General features: G+C 48.9%; 1 protein-coding gene across 3 annotated transcripts; it reads left to right on the top strand.

The window, feature by feature from the left end:
- Positions 1-871: 871 nt before the first annotated feature.
- On the top strand, positions 872-16,298 carry LOC118769636 (oxysterol binding protein). Of its 3 annotated transcripts, none has more exons than XM_036516846.1 (16): positions 872-1,167; positions 1,894-2,064; positions 3,508-3,716; positions 4,270-4,435; positions 5,094-5,205; positions 7,050-7,248; positions 7,838-7,952; positions 8,271-8,328; positions 8,437-8,604; positions 9,304-9,549; positions 10,282-10,402; positions 10,687-10,790; positions 11,045-11,140; positions 12,096-12,283; positions 12,580-12,809; positions 14,971-16,298. In XM_036516846.1, exons 2-16 carry the CDS (start codon positions 1,931-1,933, stop codon positions 15,111-15,113), a joined length of 2,289 nt encoding a protein of 762 aa, XP_036372739.1. In that variant the 5' UTR covers positions 872-1,167; positions 1,894-1,930; the 3' UTR covers positions 15,114-16,298. The 3 variants fall into 3 exon arrangements, with proteins under 3 accessions (XP_036372739.1, XP_036372737.1, XP_036372738.1); XM_036516844.1 differs by lacking the exon at positions 14,971-16,298 and adding an exon at positions 12,970-13,558; XM_036516845.1 differs by lacking the exons at positions 872-1,167; positions 14,971-16,298 and adding exons at positions 1,174-1,312; positions 12,970-13,558.
- The last annotated feature ends 3,056 nt before the right edge of the window (positions 16,299-19,354 follow it).

The raw sequence follows: 19,354 nt of genomic DNA, 5'->3' as shown, positions 1-19,354 counted from the left end.
ACTCTGAACCAAGTAAACGTGTTTTTAATGATTATTTTTAGTCATATAAGAAGAAGAATGCAATACGTACACTGTAAATAAGACCCACATACATCCCTTTCAACATCTGTAATACCTGTGCTGTATTACAATGTGCAAGAAGTTATTTCAGGCCTGCATTTTGTGTCAGTGCAATTGTTAAAAAAAAAAAGACAAAAACAAACTCATTTCCGTTATGTGTATGCTATGAAATGAGATTACGTTGCTTTTGCTTTCAATGAAGTTGAAAGCATTTATCGGCTGTTTTATATCTATTTGCACTGTTTTTTTTCCTTTGGACGCCTAATCACCGATGGGCAGTTATTCCGTACCAATGCCCTTGTTCTTGCGAAATGCGGTATGTCTCTTATCATAAGGACCTCTGGATAAGTGTCTTGCTTGTAAATTGTAAGACATAATAAAGCATACAGAGCCTACGCCCGGATCGGTCTGACTCGAGAGTGGATCACAACATAACCAAGTCCAATACAGACGCCACGTAAGGCTCACCGGACGTATAGGACTATGTAAAGCAACGTAGCAAACGGACATCGGGGCTACTAGAAACTGAAAAGCAGACTTTTTAAACTGCTGGAAATTCTGCAGGTAACGCTGAAATACCAGGCATCATGAGTTGTGAATGTCTTACACCACTAATTCAAGGTAGCGAACTAAACGAATTATCGCTACACTGTTGGTTATTCGAATGTATTAGATGTAATCAATGTCAGCTTTCATTTAAGTAACATTCAAATACAGCATATATTAAAAATGCCCCTCTAACCAACTCCCCCCCCCTTTCAGATAGCCACCTAGCGAGCTAACTTCCTTGTTGAAGGGGGAGAGTCGGAGAGTCGGAGAGGTAGGCGGAGGTGCGATTCGCTTAGCTATGTTAGGGGTTACATACATTTTAAAGCTTATATTGGTTATCTAATTATATCACATAATTAAGGATAGACCCGGCGTTTCCGATTATGCTGTGTTGACATACTGTATGAACATGCACTGTGGATTTCACATCGGATGTTTTCGAAGTGTACACTGGCAGCTAGTTAGCCAACGTTTAAAATGACAGTCGGAAAGTACTGGGAGTTTTTGGGGCTTTGCTGTTTGAAATCACGTCATTTTCCTGTGTCGCAGTAAGGTCAGGTAACGGAGGACAAATGTATTAAATCGTTTAAAAAACATAAAAAAAGACTCAATATGGGTCCCCTCTACGTGTGTGACTGGGAAGCCCGGCTGTCATTGCTGTGAATCCGGCCGGATCCAATACTCAAATCCCAGGCTTGAGCACGTACGATACTGTATAGCTAGGCCGCAGCTGTTGCGACGGTGTTTGTGTTTCTTTTCCCTTAAATTGTAAATACGGATTTAATGTGTCGCTATATTTTCTGCAATTGTTGATGCGTATGCATCTTGTTTATATGTTTGAATTATTACAGATGTTGTAGCTATATAGTTAGCCAGCTAGATAACTACTAGCAAGATATCTGGAAGTAGCTTGCGTGTTTGGCCACGTAGTCATTTAGCTGCCTAACTCACTGAATGACAGCCTAGCAAGCTAACTTAAAATCGGCATTTTCCATTGCTTAATTAACAAGCTCTAGATAACTAGACTGTTCACAGAGTTGCTATGGAAATTAATTGTAGTTCCGTTCTTACAAGGTTAAATCACAGAAATTACGCATACGCAAATTACATGGCTAGTCTAATATTTAACTAGCTAACAGGGCGATGACAGCATTTATAATTGTGTCAGCAGCAACTAACGAGGAAGACCACCGAGATGGCGCATCAAATAATGTCATGAATGCGTATCATGTAGTTTACTTGTCGTTTTTTTAACGCCTCCTATTTGTTTGGTCACTGTTTTAGGCCCCGAGTTTGAAGTGTGAAGCCAGGGGCTATAGTTATGTCGGAGCCGAAGGCCCCCACTCCGACACAGGGAGACACGTACAAAGGATGGCTCTTTAAATGGACTAATTACATCAAGGGCTACCAGCGACGATGGTTCGTCCTGAGCAACGGTCTGCTGTCCTACTACAGGTAAGAACATGATTTAAAAATCACGTTAAAAGATCTTATCTTAAACGGATAAGAATGAAAGACAGCCTTTGGTTGTTTCTGGACTTGTGTATTTCAGCGTGCCATTCTGTGCTGTATTATCTTTAGGTCACATTCGCCGTTCTCCTTTTTCTGACAGTTTGGTAATGACCATGTCATTGTAACGATCCCATTACCGGTTTGACATCCGAGTGCTGTGTCAGGATTTTTGGCAAACCCTGAAAAGCTTGAGGGTACTGTTTTTTTCACTCCTCAGGAATGAGTTGCAATTTTTTGCAGTCAGCTCCCTCCCCCTACCCAAGCGTGATCTTCCGTTACCCTTATGTGCAAGTTCCACTGGGTTATGTGCAATTATTTATGTGAGGGTTTACCTCAGGGTATGTGCTTTGTATTTTGGAATGGTAGTCCCTTTGTTGTGTGAATTGCGGTGTGCTTACATGTTAATGTAGACACGCACTCCACATCTCAGCACTAGGTTTGGCACAGATGCTTTTTATAGGTGATTAGTGATGTCCTTTATGTGCGTCTTTTCATGCCACTTTATTAGATGCAACCTGTAAGTCGCCTGCTAAATGACAATAACATAAATTTCAAGTTAATCCGTGTGAAGATCTATCAGAAAATACAAGCAAGCTGTAGCGAGACAAGGTGAATTGAAGGAAATCACGAATAAAGGAAGATAATAATACAAACTAATGGAAATCTCTTATGAGGCATTCGTTTTATTGCTGCGTGTTTGCATTACACAGCACCGTGGCTGCGGAAAACTCGGCCGCAGTGGCCGCTTTTGTGGTGCGGCAGTGGAAGTGGATTGTAGATGTTGCGGACGATACGTTGAAGTGGGTGTGAAATGCGACTCCGCGGGTGTTGTTCCGACACGCAGGCGTAGCGCCTAAAGTGAAACTGTGCTGTTCAGCTGTCTGTCTGTCTGTCTGCCGTCAATTATTAATGCGCGCTTCAGTTCCCCACATGCGCGGGTGCCCGTGAGAGTACAGCTCTGTGCAGCTCTGAGTTATCACTGTGCAGCTACTTCATCACAAGTTACACCTGTGGCCTTTTTGGGAGGCAGTGGTAGCCACCCTGTGAAATTGCCAGGGCAGCAGTCACCAGATGTACCTTGTCTGATAGGCTGTCTCTCTGCATCCCTCTCCATACTTCTGTCTATCTCCTTCTCCCCTTCTACCTCTTCTTTCTCACACTTTCAATCCTTCTTCTCATTCCCTTTTTTCCCTCTCTTCCTCCTGTCTCTTACCTCATCCTCCCATATCTCATATGCTCTCTCTGTCTTCTCCCTCTCTCTCTCTCCCTCTCTCTTTCTCACTCTCTCTCCCTCTCTCTTTCTCACTCCCTCTCCCTCTCTCTCTCCCTCTCTCTCTCCCTCTCTCTCCCTCTCTCTCTCCCTCTCTCTCTCTCCCACTCCCTCAGGACCCAGGCAGAGATGGGGCACACATGCCGAGGCACCATCAACCTGGCGACGGCGAACATCGCGGTGGAGGACTCGTGCAACTTCGTCATCTCCAACGGCGGTGCGCAGACGTACCACCTGAAGGCCAGCTCGGAGGTGGAGCGGCAGCGCTGGATCACCGCCCTGGAGCTGGCCAAGGCTAAGGCCGTGCGCATGCAGGCCGAGTCAGGTAGGTGGGTGGGTGGGTGGGGTCATGGTGGGCGGAGTCACACAGGATGGGCGGAGTCACACGGGATGGGCAGGGTCAGGTGTGTGGGCTGAGTCAGGTGGGCGGGGTCACTGAGAATAGGTAGGGTCAGGTGGGTGGGCAGAGTAGTCATATGCCTAAGTTTGGTATGACTGAGTATGTGACACATGACTAAGTAAGTGTGTGTGTGTGTGTGTGTATGTGTACATATAAGATATATAATATATGCAGCGCCAAGTGATTCCTGTGTGAGCTGTTCTTAAATGGACTTGTGACTATTGCTGATTTGAATTATTACCAAAATATTTACATTTGGCATCAGTGTGGCATGGTGGTTGGGAGGAGGTCTCATAACCAAAAGGTTGCTGGTTCGATTCCCAGCTGGTGCACTGCTGTTGTACCCTTGTACTTAACCCAGAGTTGCCTCAGCAAATATCCAGCAGTTTAAATGAATGAAAGTGTAAGTCTGCTAAATGACAGTAAGGTAGTGTAATATTTTACCGTGCCTCTCGTGACCTTCTGCCCCTCCCTGCAGATGATTCAGGGGACGACTGCTCCACTTCCTCTTCCCCTCCCGCGGGACAGGGTGGGAGTAACCGAAATTCGGAGGTGCAGTCCACCCTGCGCACCCTGGGCAGCAAGGTGGAAGACCTGAGCACCTGCAACGACCTGATCGCTAAGCATGGCTCCGCCCTGCAGAGGTGAGCCCCATCTCTCCCTCGCCTTCCCAGCATGCACCTTTCTGTCTGGGTTGAGCAGTAAACACAAACACCCTTTTTTTTCCCCACAGCTGTGTCTGTGTGTAATGACCACAGCACTCAGGTGTGAAACCAGTGAAACTGACACAGACAACACTCAGGGGTTTGGCTTTGTGAAGCCGTCAGAGAAGGCTTTCGGTTTCTGAAAATGACTTCATTTTCAAGTGCAGAGTTTTTTTTTTTTTCATCTGGCTGTTTTTTTTTCTAGCTGCTGCTTCACCAAGATGCTGTTCTGTACTGACAGCAGTGTCAGATCCATACATGCTTTTAGGGGGAAACAGGTTCACTCAAATTTGAACCATATGCAAGAGTATACAGAAGGAGCAAAAGGCATGAAAAAGTGTTCAGTTTTAAATGCAGGGTCATAGGAGGTGTTTCTCTCCTTCACTGTCTCTTCGTTTTCTCCTGTGCATTTTTGGATCAATGCTTTCTCAGGTATGGACAGTTTATTGTTTGATTAAAAATGATAGTTTTGGTTCTTGGGGGTGTTAATGATTGAATAGACAGCTGAGTGAACGTCAGAGGACTTGCATGGTACTCACAATCGTTTGCTCAGGCCTGGAGGGCAGGCTGTGTGAAAAAAATGTAATCGATTGCTCAGGTCTCTGTCGGAGCTGGAGGGAGTGCGGCTCGGGGGCGAGACAGGGGACAAGATTCGGCAGGTGACGGAGAGGGCCACACTGTTCCGCATCACCTCCAACGCCATGATCAACGTGAGTCCGTCTCCCGCTCCCTCACACACGTCCCGGGTCCTTTCCGTGTGTCTGTGTGTCTCTCTCCGACAGACTCCTGTGTCGATCTCTGTCCACAGGCTGTGTCCACGTGTCTCACTCTCACTCTCACTCCCTCTCAGCACGGTCTCTCTCTCTTTCCTAGCTCTGTGTGTCTGTTTGTGTCTCACTCTCACTCTCAGCATGGTCTCAGTCCTGGCTCAGTGCCTCTCTCCTCTTTGACATGTCTGACTCTTTCCTGCTGAATGTGTCTTCTTGTGTTTGTGTGCCCTGGAGGCTCTGTGTAAAATTCAAATTCAAATTCAAATCAGCTTGACTGGCATGACAAACACAACCTATTGTGTTGCTTCAGCACATACATAATGGAAAAAGGGAAATAAACAGCTGTGGAACAATGATATTGTTCACGGTAAGAGGAATGGTAATGGCAGCAGTCATGACTAATTTATGTACGCTGCCCCAGCGACTCGGTCCCTCAGGCTACGACACGCTGCCACACACCCAGCAATCAGCGATGCTGTCTGTCCTTCCCCCTGTCAGACCAGCTGGTTCTCTTTCTCTGTCATTTCTTTGAATTAGTGGAGCATTCACTCAAATTCGGTTGGAGGCTTCACTGAAATTCAGCCAGAGGCTTCACTGAAATTTAGCAAGTGACATCACTGAAATTCAGCCGGAGGCTTCACTGAAATTTAGCAAGTGACATCACTGAAATTCAGCCGGAGGTATCACTGAAATTCAGCCGGAGGCTTCACTGAAATTTAGCAAGTGACATCACTGAAATTCAGTGGGAGGCAGTGCATCTCTTTTTCCAAATCTGATGCAGTGTGACCACAGAGCCTCTTCTGCTTTGGTAGCCATGACTCCTGTAGCGGTCTTTCTCAGTGGTCAGCCTGTGGTCACTGAGCCTGCACTTGGTCAGGCTGTGGTCATTGAAACTGTGCTTGGTCAGGCTGTGGTCATTGAAACTGTGCTTGGTCAGGCTGTGGTCACTGAAACTGTGCTTGGTCAGGCTGTGGTCATTGAAACTGTGCTTGGTCAGGATCTGTCTCAGCTCTGTATCTCTGATAATTTGTCCTATGACTTAGTGCCCTGTAGAGATCAGGTTTGCGCAGTGTTTTTTTAGGTGAGCAGGAGTTACCTGCTTAGTCAGGCTGAAGCTCTCTGTCTTGGCTGTCTGTCTCCTGGCTTAGTCTGCACCTCTCCTGTGTCTCTCTTTCACTCTCACTCTCAGCCTCAGTACGTATCTGAGTGTCTCCTGTCTCTGTATGCCTGTCCTGGCTCAGTGTGTGTGTCTGATGTGTTTCTCAAGTGTCTGTGTCCTCTCTGCCTCTCTCCTGGCTGTGTATCTCTGACGTGTCTCTCCTGGCTATGTGTCTCCGTGCGTTTCTCTCCTGGCCGTCTCTGACTCCCGGCTGCGTGTCTCTGACTCCCGGCTGCGTGTCCCTGACTCCCGGCTGCGTGACTCTGACTCCCGGCTGCGTGTCTCTGACTCCCGGCTGCGTGTCTCTGACTCCCGGCTGCGTGTCTCTGACTCCCGGCTGCGTGTCTCTGACTCCCGGCTGCGTGTCCCTGACTCCCGGCTGCGTGTCTCTGACTCCCGGCTGCGTGTCTCTGACTCCCGGCTGCGTGTCCCTGACTCCCGGCTGCGTGTTTCTGACTCCCGGCTGCGTGTCTCTGACTCCCGGCTGCGTGTCTCTGACTCCCGGCTGCGTGTCTCTGACTCCCGGCTGCGTGTCCCTGACTCCCGGCTGCGTGTCTCTGACTCCCGGCTGCGTGTCCCTGACTCCCGGCTGCGTGTCTCTGACTCCCGGCTGTGTCTCTCTCAGGCGTGTCGGGACTTCCTGGCTCTGGCCCAGGCGCACAGTAAGCGCTGGCAGAAGGCCCTGCAGGCGGAGCGGGAGCAGAGGGTGCGGCTGGAGGAGACGCTGGAGCAGCTGGCCAAGCAGCACAACCACCTGGAGCGGGCCTTCAGGGGGGCCACCGTGCTGCCCGCCTCGCAGACCAGCCCCAGCCGGGAGAGCAAGGGTGCGAGAGCCACGCCCCCCTGTCACATCCGCACTCCCATCCATGCCCACACTCACTCAGTCACACTCACACGTGCTCCCTCACACTCACCCACTCGCACTCTCCATCAGCAAGGATGCGAAAGCCTCCCCTCCCCCACACTCACACTCACATCCACGTTGAAATGTGCTTCATTCGCACGGCCCACAAAAACACAGAAATGGAAGTGGAAACCACAACAGCAGCAAGGCTTTTGGCGCTGAAAGAGATTATGCACTAAGAATGAAACCTTTAATTCTGTCCCTTTCATTTCTGAGTCCCTTTAATTTCTGTACACAAACAGCAAGCCTGTTCATGCAGAATATCGACTCCCTGTCCCTGTGCTGCAGGCAGAAACGCGCCGGGTCTCTGACACTGGGATCTGCTGCTTCTCTTCCAGCAGGACAGCGCTTTGTGTCCGTCTGGGGCAGTGTTAAATCAGAGTGTTATGCTCACAGATTGATTTCAGTTTTCTGCATGTCTTTATATTTTGAGCAGGAATACAGGAAGTGCATCTCAGGTGTCAGCTACCTGCGTCTAACAGCCCCCTCCCCCCCCCTCCCTGTTTCAGGCTCAGTGTCGGGGAAAGGGGACCTGAGTGATGAGGATGATGAAATCGAGTTTTTCGATGCCATGGAGGATGTGGCTGAGTTTATCACTGTACCCGCAGACCCCAAGTACCACAAGTGAGCACCCTGATTCTCTCTCTCTCTCTCTCTCTCCTCTCTCTCCTCTCTCTCCTCTCTCTCTCTCTCTCTCTCTCTCTCTCTCTCTCTCTCTCTCTCTCTCTCTCTCTCTCTCGGTTCAGTTCCAGTCTTGTCTAGTCCACTTCACTTTGATTTACTGCTATTAAATACATTCTTAAGCATTGCCAGAGCACAGTGTATAGCGCAAGACGAAATAAATGTATAAGCAAATAGGTAAAGGTGTTTCACTTTGACATCTACTGAGCATCTCCTGCTTTTGATTCATTCCAATTTTCTCCCTCTCTCTCCCCCTCCCAGGAGATCAGGCAGCAATATCAGTGGTATCAGCAGTGAGATTGGAATGGACGACCAGTCGGTGAGTCTGTCTGTCTGTCCAGCCCTCTCTTCCTGTGGAGAGTCATGAGAATTTGCATGAAAGGCGACACCAGCTCACCCTCTCCATTCTCCTCTTGGCCACAACCAGCTTGACGAGCAGTCCCTGGCATCCAATCCGGAGTCTCCCCAGCCTCAGGAGGTGGAGCCTGTGAGGAAGAGGCGGACCCGCATACCCGATAAGCCCAACTATTCGCTGAATCTGTGGAGCATCATGAAGAACTGCATCGGCAAAGAGCTCTCCAAGATCCCCATGCCTGTGAGCGTCTCTCCCCTCCCTCTGAACAGACCCCATTTTCAGCTCAAACTGGCATCGTTACCATGACAGAAAAACATATTGCCTTGCTAAATCATTTTAAAAACAGTGCAAAGCAGAAGTGGTGAAACCTGCACTAGGACGTAGTCATTGTGCTTTTAGAATTTAAACGTGGGCTGGGTTCAGTCTCAGCCGTGTCATCAGCTGACAATCCGTCGGTTGGATTCCATACTGATGGAATAAATTGGCTTAATTCCACTGAGGGAAATAGGGGAGGGTGGGTTGGCCAGGGGTCTGCTGCATTGCACATTAGCGACCCCTGCTGGCCAGTCAGCCACCTGCCGCTCTCCCTGCATAAAGCTGCATATGAAGTGTCCTCCTCTGACTCAAGTCTGCAGCAGCTTAGCCTGGGAGCTGCAGTGTGCAACGATGCCGAGGCTGACATCACGTGTTCAGAGGAGAGCGTGTGTTTGTCTGCACCCTCCCGCACTGGCAGTAGGGGCTGCAGCAATAGGGGCAGCATTTGAGGGCAGAATTGGGCATTCCAAATTGCATGAAAAAGGGGAAAAAGCTTTTGACATTCCAGATTTTAAAAAAGAATTGAAATGTCCTGTTCTCTCTTTCTCTTTCTCCTTCCCTCTATCTCTCTCTCTGTGTAGGTGTGCGTGCTTTGTGCTAACCCCCTCTCCCTCTGTCCTGCAGGTGAACTTTAACGAGCCCCTGTCCATGCTGCAGCGGCTGTCTGAGGACCTGGAGTACTCCGAGCTGCTGGACAAGGCGGCCAAGTGCCAGAGCTCCCTGGAGCAGCTGTGCTACGTGGCGGCCTTCACCGTGTCGTCCTACTCAACCACTGTGCACCGCACCGGCAAGCCCTTCAACCCCCTGCTGGGGGAGACCTTTGAGCTGGACCGCCTGAGAGAGAGCGGCTACCGCTCCCTCTGCGAGCAGGTGAGAGAGAGAGAGAGAGACAGGTCTCTGTGTGAGCAGGTGAGAGAGAGAGAGAGAGACAGGTCTCTGTGTGAGCAGGTGAGAGAGAGAGAGAGAGAGACCGGTCTCTGTGTGAGCAGGTGAGAGAGAGAGACCGGTCTCTGTGTGAGCAGGTAAGAGAGAGAGACATGGGACTTACAAGCTGCTTCAAGCCAGCCAACCCCCCATATGCACACCAGTGACAGAGCTGAGGGTCAGGGTCAGGCCCTGGTTTAAAGAGTGCAGAATCTGCACTGGATTTTGTGTAACATGAGGAAACAGCCACTGATGAAGAATGGTTTAATGCAAGGAGCTGTCCAGGGAGAGAGGTGCTGAAACTGCCTAACACAGGTGCTGGCCTCTGGGGAACACTACCATCTAGAGGCAGAAATGTGCAATTGCAGGATAACTCCAGTGTATGCTCTTGGGAATAGAAGTAACAGGATTACAGTTGTGAAATACCATGTAACCAGCATTTACCTTCCGTACTTAAATACTCATTAGTTAATAGTAAATAGATGTTTGGTTGTTTGATAAATGCATGATTAGGTACTCTGTGATCCATTGGAGGGGTCTGATTAGCAACCCCTTTTTAAATTCTGGTGTTGTTGCTGTAGAGAACACGGACTGTCCTGTGACAGGCAGGTGTAGATGTAGCTGTCGATGTTTATGTGAAGCTGCATTTTGTTTTTAACCATCACCCCCCTCCCCCAGGTGAGCCACCACCCCCCCGCGGCCGCGCATCATGCGATCTCCGAGAGAGGCTGGACCCTGAGGCAGGAGATCGCCCTTGCCAGCAAATTCAGGGGCAAATACCTGTCCATCATGCCCCTGGGTGAGCCAGGGGGAGGGGTTATACCTGTCAGTCATGTCTCTGAGGGGCAGAGGGGAGGGGTTATACCTGTCAGTCATGTCTCTGAGGGGCAGAGGGGGAGGGGTTTTACCTGTCAGTCATGTCTCTGAGGGGCAGAGGGGGAGGGGTTATACCTGTCAGTCATGTCTCTGAGGGGCAGAGGGGGAGGGGTTTTACCTGTAGGTTGGGGAAGTGCTGTATTATATTGTGCTTTGTTTTGCAGGCACATGCATCTGTGTGTTGAACTCCTCTCTTTAACTTCACAGGTTCAATCCACTGTATATTTGAGAAGAGTAACAATCACTACTCCTGGAAGAAAGTCACCACCACTGTTCACAACATCATTGTGGGGAAACTCTGGATTGACCAGGTGAGGGAGAGAAGGACAAGATCACCTCCTAAAGTTTTTAATGCCAGAGGCTGAAAATACCAGCATCACTCACAGTGAAGAATTCTTTTCTGTCTGGTCATGACTGTAATTCATTGACTTGCCTGTGACATACCTATCATATTTAAAGATACTTATACCTACATCAATTTAGGATGCCTGTTTTACTGGTTTTACCTGCCAGTAGAGCGGATCCTTGTCTCATCTGGCTGTGTGCCTCTCTCTCCTGCTGTCAGTCCGGGGAGATCGACGTGGTGAATCACCGCACCGGGGACCGCTGTCACCTCAAGTTCGCCCCCTACAGCTACTTCTCCAGAGACGTGGCCAGGAAGGTTGGATTTGCTTTTGTGTGTTGAGCCGCTGTGTATCCGCTGAGAGGGTGTGGCAGAAGTGCTTCTGTACTGCTCTGTTTATGTGCTGCAGCGCTGTTTCTCTGTTTTCCTGTGTGTGTGTGTGTGTGTGTGTGTGTGTGTGTGTGTGTGTGTGTGTGTGTGTGTGTGTGTGTGTGTGTGTGTGTGTGACGGCTGTGTGTGTGTGTGTGACGGCTGTGTGTGTGTGTGTGTGTGTGTGTGTGTGTGTGTGTGTGTGTGTGCGCGCGTGTCCGTGTGTGTGTGTGTGTGTGTGTGTGTGTGTGTGTGTGCGCGTGTCCGTGTGTGACGGCTGTGTGTGTGTGTGTGTGTGTGTGTGCGCGCGTGTCCGTGTATGATGGCTGTGTGTGTGTGTGTGTGTGTGTGTGTGTGTGTGTGTGTGTGTGTGTGTGTGTGTGTGTGACGGCTGTGTGTGTGTGTGTGACGGCTGTGTGTGTGTGTGTGTGTGTGTGTGTGTGTGTGTGTGCGCGCGTGTCCGTGTGTGTGTGTGTGTGTGTGTGTGCGCGTGTCCGTGTGTGACGGCTGTGTGTGTGTGTGTGTGTGTGTGTGCGCGCGTGTCCGTGTATGATGGCTGTGTGTGTGTGTGTGTGTGTGTGTGTGTGTGTGTGTGTGTGTGTGTGTGTGTGGGCTCTGTGAGAGTGTGTGCGTGTGGGCTCTGTGAGAGCGTGTGTGTGTGGGCTCTGTGAGAGCGGGTGTGTGTGTGTGTGTGTGGGCTCTGTGAGAGTGTGTGTGTGTGTGCGTGTGGGCTCTGTGAGAGTGTGTGTGTGTGTGTGTGTGTGCGTGTGGGCTCTGTGAGAGAGTGTGTGTGTGTGTGCGTGTGGGCTCTGTGAGAGAGTGTGTGTGTGTGTGTGGGCTCTGTGAGAGCGTGTGCGTGTGGGCTCTGTGAGAGCGTGTGTGATGGCTCTGCGTCTCCGCGCAGGTGACAGGCGTGGTGACGGATAAGGACGGGAAGGCGCACTTCGTGCTGTCGGGGACGTGGGACGAGAGGATGGAGTTCTCCCGCGTGATGCAAAGCAGCCGGGGGGGGGAGAACGGCACCGAGGGCAAACAGAAGACTGTGTACCAGACACTGCGGGCCAGGGAGCTGTGGAAGAAGAACCCGCTCCCGTGAGTGTGTGTGTGAACAAGTGTGTGTGTGTGTGTGTGTGTGCGCGTGCGTGTGTCTGCGTATGTGTGTCTGTCTGTGTGTGTGTGTGTGTCTGTGTGTGCGCGTGCGTGTGTCTGCGTATGTGTGTGTGTGTGTGTGTGTGTGTGTGTGCGCGTGCGTGTGTCTGCGTATGTGTGTCTGTGTGCCTGCGTGTGTGTGTGTGCGCGCAAGCTTGTGGGTGTGTGCATATACAGATACAGATACTTCTGTATATATTCATATATAACGGACGCGCTCCTCTGTCTGTGTTCGTCAGAGAGGGCGCTGAGAACATGTACTACTTCTCCTCTCTGGCCCTGACGCTGAACGAGTCGGAGGAGGGCGTGGCTCCCACCGACAGCCGGTGGCGGCCGGACCAGCGTCTGATGGAGGAGGGCCGCTGGGAGGAGGCCAACGCCGAGAAGCAGCGGCTGGAGGAGAAACAGCGCAGCGCCCGCCGAGAGCGGGAGAGGGAGGCGGCCCGCACCGCCAACTCCGCCGACGAGGGTGAGAGCGCGCTTCCGGTGCCCGGAGGGAAGGAGGGAGAGGGGACTGAACCTCTGCTCCTCTGCGTCCTTTTCCCTCCTTTTCTCTCCTCTGTCTGTGTGTCTGTTCCCCCTGTGGGTGTGGCCATCGTTCATTCGTCTGTCTCTGTCTCTCCCTCAAGCTGTCATTGAGGACTCCATTACTGACTCTCCTCTGAAAAGCAAGTACTCCCCTATCTCTGTTCCTCTCACTGTCTCTGGCCTAAACTCTGCCCCACACACACACACACACACACACACACACGCACACTCACACACACACACACACACGCGCGCGCACGCACACGCACACACTCAAGCGTGTGGCCACACACCAGTGCACAGAGGTAAGCATACACACACGCACACACAGATCCACGCATGCACACACACACACGCAGACGCATGGTGATTTCCTGCAGCAATGAGGTTTGTGTTTGTGTCAGGATCTTCTCTCCTCCTCCTGTTCGTTCTTCCTTCCTTTCCCCGGTCTCCCCAGCACATACCATTCCATCTCACTGTGGGTTTATTCTTCATTCCCTTTCTCTGCATATTTACGTTTGATTTGTTTCATCCATATTTTTTGCTTTTCTGTCCGCTCTCTGTCTCTCAGCCGACCAGGGGGAAGTTCCACTCGATTCTCCTGTCAAAAGCAAGTAGCGTTTTCACTGTCTCTCTGTCCCCTCTCTGTCCTCCTCTCTCCCCATCCTCACAGACCTCATTTCATTTTGGCCGGCAGACACTTTTCTCCAGAGTAACTTACATAGCTTACATTTCTCCATGTTATCCACGTACAGCTGGACATTTGCTGAGGCAGTTTGGGTACCTTGCTTAAGGGTGTAACAGTAGTATCTCAACTTGGAATCAGACTGGCAGCCTCAGGGTTGCAAAGCCTGCTCCTCACCACTGAACCACACTGCTGCCCAAAATCTGCATTTCCATTTAGTCATTTAGCAGGTGCTCTTACACAGAACGAATCTGCGGCCTGTCCCCCTCTCTCTGTCCCATCTGTCCCGTTTTCATACACCACAGCTCTCTCTTCCCCCTCGTTGCCTCACCTTTTCTCTCTCTCTGTCGATTCACCTGTCCGTCCGTCTGTCCCGGCATCCCTGTCCCTCTGCCCGCAGACTCCCCGGGGCTCGTTCATGTCCACTTCAGAGGCTCCAGTACCGCCTTCATCCTTCCCCCGCTCCTCCTCGCCATCTCTTTCTGTCTGTCCAATCGCTTCTTTTTGTTTTTCTTTTTTTTCTTTTTTCTGACAGTCAATTCCATGGAAGGGCCTCATGAGACCACAGTCAAAAGCAAGTAACACCCCCCCCCCTTTCTCCCTCTCCTTCCCTCCCTCTTTTCTCCCTCTCCTTCCCTCCCTCTTTCCCCTACACCTCTGCCTCCCCTCGTCCCGCCCTTCCCTCTCTGTGGAGTGTATTAGCCAGTAGAGCGGTGTTTAGCCTCACTCCCTTTGTTTATGGCCTGCCAGCACACCCTGTGACAGCCGTGCTCTAGTGTGTGATAATGTATGCGCACAGCCGAGCAATCACGAGCAGCGTGCGTTTCACCCGCCCAGTCAGCACCCAGCAGGTGGTGAGGTGAGCTGTGTGTGCTTATCTTAGTGAAGGGCGTGGTTTTCACATGGGAATGTGAGGCAGGCTGAAGAGTGTGAGGGATAAAGAATGTAGGTGTGTGAAGGAGGTGCCCTTATGGAAGAGTGATGTCTGCCAAAAATCTATATATGTATCTGATCCAAAATTTACAGAAAGTGAAACTAGTGATTATTTTAGAAATGTCACATGCTGCCTCTTTCTTTTTATAAACTGCGTGCTACTATGCTCTGAATCTACATTGACTGCACAGTTATTGCTGCAATATAAATGTGAAATTGTGTGTTTGGCAGTGGCAGTACTTGATATATTTTGTCATATATTTTGACAAATGTGTTATTATCCAGATTTCACATTTCAGTTGGTGTATGTCACTGTTCCATATGGGCTGAACGCTGCAGTGGTGATAGAAGCATTAACTGTCACAGTTGGCGAGTGCTGTGGGCGGGACACTGGCGAGTGCTGTGGGCGGGGCACTGTTCCCCATCTTCTTCGTTGGGGGGTGATGACGTGGGTAACAAGGTTGTGTGTTCGATTTCTGTTCAGGCACCCACCAGGACAACTACAAGGCGCTGTGGTTCGACCGCTTCGAGGACCCTGTCACCGGCGAGGTCACGCACATCTACAGGGGAGGATACTGGGAGGCCAAGGAGCAGGGCAGCTGGGATGCCTGCCCCGACATATTCTGAGCCCGTCGGCCTGCCCGCGGACGGAAGCACCCCAGACGAGCCGCTAGCTGCCGTCGCCGTGAAGGGGCCGTGCGACAGGGCGACTGTCCCCTCGTATTCTCACTAATCACCCCCCTTTCAGCATCCTGCTGCCCTCCTCTTCCAGCTGTGTGGCTGAGGGTGGGTGCAACCAACTGAGAAAGGGGGCGGGGGGGGGTCTTCCTTAAAGCGTTCATCCATTTTTAGACAGCGTCTCATCCCCCCCCGCCTCTCCTTGATTAATAACCCGGTCCCAGCAGTTCTCTCTCCCCCTGCTTTCCTCTGTACTGGGTTTAGTTAAGTCAGATTAAGCCTGATTATGAAATACTAGCAATTTAACACTGTTTGAACAGAGAGGTTTGACGTGATTGCTCTCGTACCCCCCCCACCCCCCCCTATCACACTAACCCCTGTGGGGTGCCCCTGGCCCCTGCACACCCCTCTCCCTCTTCCGTGGGGTGGCCTGGGGGTTCACATTAAGGGAAAAGGGGGCACAGTGATAACCAGGGGAGGGAAGGGTAAGCTTTTACTGTTTCACAGATGCTGTGCTGGAATGAGTGTGTGAGTGCTCTCTGTCTGTCTGTCTCTGTCTGTCTGTCTGATGACCCCCATAATGCACCACATACAGTTTTAGCAGGTATTTAGAACATGTAGAGTTTTTTTTCTTATTACATGGTTCTAGGATATGCAAAGATTTTTTTTTTTACATATTATTGCTTGGTTCTAGAACATGCACAAATCCAGATGATCTTGACATCCTGTTCTAGAGTGAGCACAGTTCTACAGCTTCTTGCAGTTCTGTTCTAGAACATGCACACTTCTGGCAGATATTAACATGTGGTTCTAGTGGAGCTGCTAGCCAGCTTCAGGCAGTATCAGCGTAAGTGTTACCGCCAGGTCCCTGGTCCTGGGTGTGCTCTGGGTGTGTTCCTCAGGGAGCCACTCCAGAGCCCGGTGGCTGAGGCCCAGGCCGTAGTGGGGTACTCAGCACTTTGAAGTGGCATTCTCACCTCAGACGCAGTATTCCGCTCAGGAGTGAGTCTCGGAACGGTTGGCGTGGCGACCGTGGATATGCACCTTCCGAACCAGGTCGGGATAAGTGACCTGAAATCTTTTCACTTGCAGTCATGCACAAGGCATGCCTTTTGGGAGGGGGAACTATTAACAGCAAATACATTCTCCACGTCTGCCTGGCTGTCAGGTCGCTAAAACGGCTGGCTTTCAGTCTGATTGGTCAGTGACTGGTGATTTCTAGATGGCACATTTTCAGTGCACACCAGAACAGCACATATGAGCCAGCAACTCTGCATCTCTGCAGCTTGGGGATTATGGCTGACTCATACAAAAGGGGTCCAGCTCTTAAGCTCATCCGCGCACGTTTGGACCCCAGTTATTTGGGCGCTATATCAGTATGTCTCCATCAGGAGTGGGTCTGTTTCCAGGACAACGCTGTTGTTCCTTCCCAGAATCTCACAGCGCAGCGGCATCAGTGGGTCACTGCAGTGCTGAGTGGTGTGTTCACTGAGGGCCTTTGGGTTTCTCTGTCATCAGTCTGTGATCGGTCTCCAGTCTTTTCTTTCTCCAATTTTTTTTTTTTTGGAGTTACATGAAGGGTCTTTTTTTGTCTGTTAGCCTGTCCCATATGTTTTATGTGCCGTACCTGATCACTGTCTAAAATGAAGGATTTGTCACAGAAATGTATGATGTAACAAAAGAGTATTAGCAATTGGGTATAGTGTAATATATTTTTGTCACTTTGAGTTTGGTAGGCTTTGCCTTGTATTGAAGGCATTGATGTGCACATGAGCTCAAGTGTTGCAGACGTCTTGCTGATAATATGGTGCAGTAACACCGACCCACCACCTAGGGGCAGTACAGTAACTGACGCACAGAAAACGGACTTGAAGGATTACACTGTAGTTTGTTTTTGTCTGTCGTAGTATTTTTAAGTAGGAACGATGCAGGTAGCTCCTGTCCTTGGTACTGATCCTGGATCAGTTTCCACTTTTTTCTCAAAATGGTTAGGATTAGGGATGGGTACTCTAATACTGGCTCATCTGCTGGGGCTTAGAGTACCTGTGTAGGCTAAAATGTAAGTTTTCCATTTATACGAGCATATGCAAGTGTGTGTTTGTGTGTTTGTGTGTGTGTGTGTTTGTGTGTGTGTTTGTGTGTGTGTTTGTGTGTTTGTGTGTGTGTGTGGTGGGGGGGTGACAGAGCAACTTCAAAAAAATTGAAGAGAAACATGGGGTGCATTGTGTGTGTGCTCTAAAAAATACATTTCATTTTCAAGTGTACTTAAATTGAGTAAAAAAAATATTGCAAATATTTCTGTGTATATATCAAATAAGTAATAATTATAATGATAATAGTTAGTCATAATAATGATAAGTTTGGGAAGGTCATAGTGATTTTTTTTTCCATTCTTTCCATTTTTCTGTTTGCGTTGTTCGCCCTCTTTTTTTTTTAAGAGAAAAAGTGGAATGATTTTGTATTTTTACAGAAAACTAGGGGGAACAGGGAACCCTCCCCCACTCAGAATTGAACTGTTGCTCATGGACTTTCAGTAGATAAATTAATACAAATTTGTTTGTCCTTTCTAATGATGCACCTCCTGTTCTCTTAGTTGACATTATGGCAGTAAAAATGACGTGATTTCATTGCTGTTGTGCTGTCACTAACTTTTTTCCTGAGTTTATATGTTGATTCTTTTTCTTTTATTCATTTTGATTTTCACTCTTTTTTTAAGCATTTTAGTTTCTTCTGTCAGAACAAGGGATTTGCTGGTTTCTGTCACTGATTCTGTCTCTAAATCTTTTCCTGGCGACCCCAGCCCCCCAGCCCCTGCCCCTTGGTCCCCTCTCTAACTTCTGTGACAGTGCAGGTTGCTCTGAGTGTATTACATCACAAAGACGGACAGATGGCGGAATAAAAGATGAAAGGAAGAAAGTGTCATATTCTGAGTCTGTTCCTTGTTCCTACATAGGAAACAGTATACAGGGGTTTAATTAGTTTCAATTAGTTCAGTGAATTTAGTGAAGAGTATGAAGTATGAAGAATTTGCTCTGGGTTTTGGCATTTCATCACACCGGGGTTCCCCTCATCTCTGTAAAACACTTTGGGATCCAGCGAAGGGGGTGGAGATACTCTATGCGCGCACTCGTACACCCATTCATACTGGAATATCCCTTGCGCTGTTCGCTGCGTTTAATTTCCTGCACACTTTCATTTTCGATTTTCTTCTCAAAGACGCAATTTCACGACTAGTCCTGCCCCTTTTTTATCAAAAACTATTGGTCTAAAATACAGTGAAGACTGTTGTATGTCTACGAGAAACGGCGTGACACTTTATCTGAAGGTACTGTAGCGCCTGTATGAGCCGGAGGGGGGTCTGTGCATACAAGAGGGAGGGGGAGCGCTTGAGTGAGAATTTCTATGTAAATATGAATAGTCACATATCTGTTGTGACTGCGTTTTATTATGCGTCTTAACTGTAATTGCTAACTGAAAAATAAGTTTGAATGTGTCCGTTTTGACAAACCAAACAAGCTCTCGTACAGACACGCATAATTCAGTAACTCCAGAACGGAGCGCGTAGATGTCAGTACATAGTAACGTCTACCACGATATTACACGTCTCACAAAACTGTGTCTGAAACTTCCGTGTCTTGGGTGTCTGAAGCAACGGTTCAAGCGGTAAAAACAGTAATTTGGTAGTTCTTTCTTGACTGTACTGTAGGCTACATCAAAATTCACAAAGACATAGAGAGAAAAGTCAATCCTGAATACTTTGATATCCATGCAAGAGTTAAGTCCAAAAAGACTGTGGAAATGGTTTACATTTTGTCAGTTCCAAACGGATAATCCAAGGCGGTTAAGGTAAACAAGTAACACATCAACATAACTGGTCGTTTCATTTCTAATTTCTATGACGATGGGTATTCTTTTCATTATTAATATTGTTTGTTATAGTGGTAATATTATTATTATTATTATTTTATTATTATTTTATTATTATTATTATTATTAATAATAACAATAGCGCATAAAACTGAGAAGTTGTACATGTAACTTATTTACGTGTGTTTACACTATTTTAAGTTAATAAACGTCTAGTGACGTACTCAGACATTTACACCAATTTATTTATTTTTATGTGAGGCTCAAGAGTTTGGTGCAGCTTGTGAAAAGCATTCGGAAGCACACCTAGATAACGCGTTTTT

Source organism: Megalops cyprinoides, chromosome 22 (assembly GCF_013368585.1).
Source record: "Megalops cyprinoides isolate fMegCyp1 chromosome 22, fMegCyp1.pri, whole genome shotgun sequence".
Classification (NCBI taxonomy): Eukaryota; Metazoa; Chordata; class Actinopteri; order Elopiformes; family Megalopidae; genus Megalops; species Megalops cyprinoides.
This window is presented reverse-complemented; position numbering and strand designations above follow the sequence as displayed.